General features: G+C 60.5%; 1 protein-coding gene across 1 annotated transcript; it reads right to left on the reverse strand.

Moving 5' to 3' along the window:
- Window positions 1–349: 349 nt before the first annotated feature.
- On the reverse strand, window positions 350–3,474 carry PPDPF (pancreatic progenitor cell differentiation and proliferation factor). The gene is made up of 5 exons (XM_074843381.1): window positions 3,354–3,474; window positions 2,101–2,190; window positions 1,182–1,259; window positions 927–1,023; window positions 350–712 (listed from the first exon to the last, which is right to left on the reverse strand). Exons 2-5 carry the CDS (start codon window positions 2,153–2,155, stop codon window positions 607–609), a joined length of 336 nt encoding a protein of 111 aa, XP_074699482.1. The 5' UTR covers window positions 2,156–2,190; window positions 3,354–3,474; the 3' UTR covers window positions 350–606.
- Window positions 3,475–4,291: the final 817 nt, after the last annotated feature.

The raw sequence follows: 4,291 nt of genomic DNA on the forward strand, positions 1-4,291 counted from the left end.
ACCAGACCCAGCTCAGGCTCAGGCACTCCTACCCTGCGAAGCTCTGGAGCAGGGCAGGGCAGCAATGTGCTTGGGGAGCAAAACAAGTTCAGCGCCAGCAGGGACAGGCTGTGCAGCCAAGTAAGGAGGGAAGGGTGGGGGAGGCACTTGCAGCATCCCTGCAGCCAAGCCAGATCTTGCTCACAAGCAAAACACATGCACTGGTGAGTCACACTGGCATCATGGTGCCATCCAGCCTGACCGGACCCTGCTGCTGTGGTCAGAGGCTGCGCTGCATCCTGGTCCAGCCCCACCACCATCAGCAGCACCGCTCTGCCCTCTCAGCCCAGATGAACAACCACCCACAGTGTTTTAAAAGGCTGCTCAAGTTTATTAGTTGCCATTGTATGAGTACAAGGTAAATAAAAAGTGTTACCGAGTCCACGTGGAAAGGGCGTAGTTACGTTGAGAAAGAGTAAAAAGGCTGGTGTGGGAATCGTTGGGGTTTTACTGCACTTTTTTATTACAAAGCAGCACCTTTGCCTCGGAGCAGCCTGCCTACTCTACAGGGTGGGGAGGGGGGGAAGGGGCTGTGCCCGCCGGTGTTGGGAGCAGCCGCCGACCCGCTCATGCCGAGGGCCCGGAGCTGGGCTCGCTGGCGTGACGCCTCCGTCCCGCTCCTGGGACCAGGCCACATGCCATCGGTCCTGTTGTCACCCGCAGCGCTCCCGAGCTGCAAGACAGAGCAGAGAGAGGGTCAGGCCAACGCCCAGGCATCGTGTTGGCGCTCTGCATTTCTTTTTGCAGCAAGAGTTGGTGCCCTGGGCACGAAGATGTCACCCGCTGGGTCAGGATGCACCTCGAGGGACGCAGCAGGGATGTCCCCAACTGCCCTGGGTCTTGCATTGGCAGTCCCCTGTGTCAGTTCGTCCGAGGAAACCACTCACCTCTCCGGGGACTCCGACACGGTAGTCATGGCCGGGTGAGTCGTCTTCCCAAAGAAGAAGCTGGCCCACCAGTGGCCAGGGTCGGACTTGGGCAGACCTGGGGGACAGCATGTGCCAAGGAAGGTCCAGGTCAGTGCAACCTGTGACCACCCCAGTCTCATCCCACAGGAGAGGCTGGGTCACCGCCAGTAAGATTTGCAGTGGTGGGGCTGGGAGCAGAGTCCTCCCCGCGGCCCCGAGCCAGGCAGCACTTACCCGGGGGGTGGGGGATGACCTCCCCAGAGTACTCCGAGCTGCCGCAGGAGCTGTTGCTGGATGTGGAGCTCAGGCGTCCTGTGGAGAAATCATGGCCATCAGATCACCATAGACCCTCGGTCGTGCCATGAAAAGCAACACACGGCCTTGGTGTGGCCGTCCCTGGGGTGACACGGCTCAGCCTCATCACCATCTCGCTCCAGTACTTGCCCAGCTTTAGTGCCAGGTCAATAAAAGCCACTAGGAAGGGAATACTGCCGAGATTACAAGCTGGCCAAGAGCAGGTAGGAAAAAAGCACCTGAACACCTCTGTAGGAAAACACTTGCAACCCCAAGGACATTATTTAATGGCTTTGTATCTGTACACAGCACTTGGGAGGCCTCTGCAGATGACTTGAGGCCAAGAGAATGGAGATTCCTGCATATAATCCATGGAGTTTTAGTCCAACTGCTACAAGTTTCAGCTCAAGGGGAATACTTTTAATTCCCTCTGGTTTAGACAATCCACTAAACCAGAAAGTCTCTCCCCTGGAGAGGTACCATTAGCTACCATTGTCCAGACTGGTTTTGCAGCTCATTTCCACAGCAACAGTGCAAGATGCATTTGAAGCCGTCACCTCCCCTCACCTACAACCTTAATAATGAGCAAAGGAGTTTGCAAGGCCCATCTCCAGCTGGTACAACTGGGCAGGGGCTGCGGTGGCCCAAAGGAGGGTCTGAGCAGCAGGAGGGATGGCTGCTGGCCACCCCCTTTCTCAGCAAGAAGCCTGCCAGCTCTCGCGGGGGCTTTAGCTGAAAGCTCACCCCTGAGCTCAGCTTTGTCTCTGCTGGAGCCACGTCCCCCCAGACGCCTGGCAGAGCATCCTGCCTGCTCACCCACCACGCGGAGCCCACCCCAGCCCCGGGCACGCGCTCTTACTTCTGTGGTAGTTGTGCGTCGCCATGAGCGAGCCGCTCGATGGGATGGATGCCATGGTTCTGGATCTTGGTTCTTGTGCAGATCTAAAACCTGCGAGCAAAGGGGCAGCCGTCATTGTAGAGGGGCCACAGCGCAGCCCCCACCCACCCAGGGCCTGACCCGCGCCCACCCACGAGAAAGCTGCGAGAGTTTAAATGGCACCAGTGTGATCTCTGAAGAGATGGGACACGTGTACCCTGGCAGTGGCACGGCACCGGGGACACTGGTTAGCACGCCCGGTGCTCCACGCAGCTTAAATCCGCAGCTGTAGAGCTCTGGCTGCGAGCTACACGCAAAGTCAAAATAATTCCCTCGAAAACAGCTCGCACAGAGCCCAGGCCTGGCGAGTCTGCAGGGCACCCTCCCCGAACCCCACGCGGGGGTTCTGCTTTCTTGCAGAAATCCAGTTCCCCTCCCTGTATCAACAGTTGGGAGTTATGAAATCTCGGGCAGAGGTTGCGCAAGTAGCCAAGGAGGGTTTAAGCTTGGGGCACATACCGAGGATTTTCATGCGAGGGGCTTCCAGCCCCAGCCTGTCCCCCGCTGCCACCCCCCACCCCGAGCCAAGGCCAAACCTGCCAGCCGTGTGTACATCACATCACGCCCCTGCTCCTGCAACCTCTGCTCCCAGCACGGGCAAGAAAACTGCTCCCCCTGGTCCCCAGTTCTGAGCTGGGGAAATATTTTTCTCCTCCTGGTACAAAGCACCCCCTCGCCCACCCCACCACGGTGCTGGCTCTCCCCACAGCCTGATCGCTTCTGGTTCAAGCAAACTCCCAAAAGGCTCAAACAGTCCAAGGTGTCCCCGGCCAGCACGGGGCACAGTCCCCTGGGCCTGGAGGAGGACACCGAGCCCCACCGCCCGCCGGAGGAACAGCGGAAGCACCCGCTGGGCTGTGAGCTGGGTGCGGGGGGGCACCCAGCGCCCCAAGTCCCTCACCCCTCCTCCGGGGCGCCCCGCTCCCCGCGAGGCGTTCCCTGGCCTGACGATGTTGGCTGCGCTCCCTCCGCGCACCCCTTCCCCTTAACACCGTGACCCTTCGCGGGGAAACTGAGGCACGGAGCCCTCTCCCAGAAGTTTCACCCCACAGGCACTCGGTTTAGCCTTGCAGCTGACCCCTCCCAAACCAAACCCGCAAATTACTAACGGGCTGCGCCGTCCGCCCCCTCTTCCCCCCCCCCCCGCCGGGGCTGCACTACCGGTCGCAGCGTACCTGGGCTGGGCGGCGGCAGGGTCCGGCGGGCGGGCACTAGGGCCGCTCGGCGGCGGCGCCGCGCGGGGAACGCACCGTCCGCTCCGCACCGCACGGCCTGAGCCGCGGCGCTGTCGGCCCCGCCCCCGGCCCCGCCCTTATATCCTCTCGGGACACGCCCCCCGCAGCCCGCACCGCCAATCGGAATGGCGAGGCGCTCTAGTCCCCGCCCCCGTCCCCGCCCTCATTTCACCTCGGGACACGCCCCCCGCGGCCCGCACCGCCAATCGGAATGGCGAGGCGCTCTAGTCCCCGCCCCCGTCCCCGCCCTCATTTCACCTCGGGACACGCCCCCCGCGGCCCGCACCGCCAATCGGAATGGCGAGGCGCTCTAGTCCCCGCCCCCGTCCCCGCCCTCATTTCACCTCGGGACACGCCCCCCGCGGCTCGCACCGCCAATCGGGATGGCGCGGCGCGTCAGGTCACGCCCCTTCCCCGGTAGGGGCGGGGCCTGCGCGGGCAGCGGGTGCGCAGCGGCGGGGCGGGGCCCCCCGGGTTCATGGCGGGGGACGGGGGGGACTCTACTCCGGGCTCCTCTGCTCTGCCACACACCCCCCGCCCCATCGGACTCGAGTAAAAAAAAAAATTATGATTATTTAAGAAAAGAAAATTTAACAGTGAAAAGAAATTTTTAAAAAATTTAAAGTTGAAAATTAAGGTTTAAAACCATTTCAAGGGATACGACCTGATGCCACCTTTAAAATGAGTAAAAATGAATGAATAAATAAATATGGATTTGTAGGGATTCTGAGCTGGCTGGGCTGTGTCAAATTTGGGGGAGAATACTTTAATTTAGAGGGAAAAACCTGCAGCAAGGCCTAAACACAACCCACACCAAAATCCAACTCCAGCTTTGGGTGCCGGTGTAACAAACGGTATAGCCGCCGTGACATAAACCA

Source organism: Strix aluco, chromosome 17 (genome assembly GCF_031877795.1).
Source record: "Strix aluco isolate bStrAlu1 chromosome 17, bStrAlu1.hap1, whole genome shotgun sequence".
Lineage (NCBI taxonomy): Eukaryota > Metazoa > Chordata > Aves > Strigiformes > Strigidae > Strix > Strix aluco.

What these genes read in the sequence shown, in the direction of transcription:
- PPDPF (XM_074843381.1), bottom strand. Translation starts at nt 2,155, where the DNA reads ATGGCATCCATCCCATCGAGCGGCTCGCTCATGGCGACGCACAACTAC. An exon ending in GACGCACAACTACCACAGAA is followed by an intron (nt 1,260 to 2,100) that starts GTAAGAGCGCGT and finishes ATTTCTCCACAG; the next exon opens with GACGCCTGAGCTCCACATCC. An exon ending in GGTCATCCCCCACCCCCCGG is followed by an intron (nt 1,024 to 1,181) that starts GTAAGTGCTGCC and finishes GCTGTCCCCCAG; the next exon opens with GTCTGCCCAAGTCCGACCCT.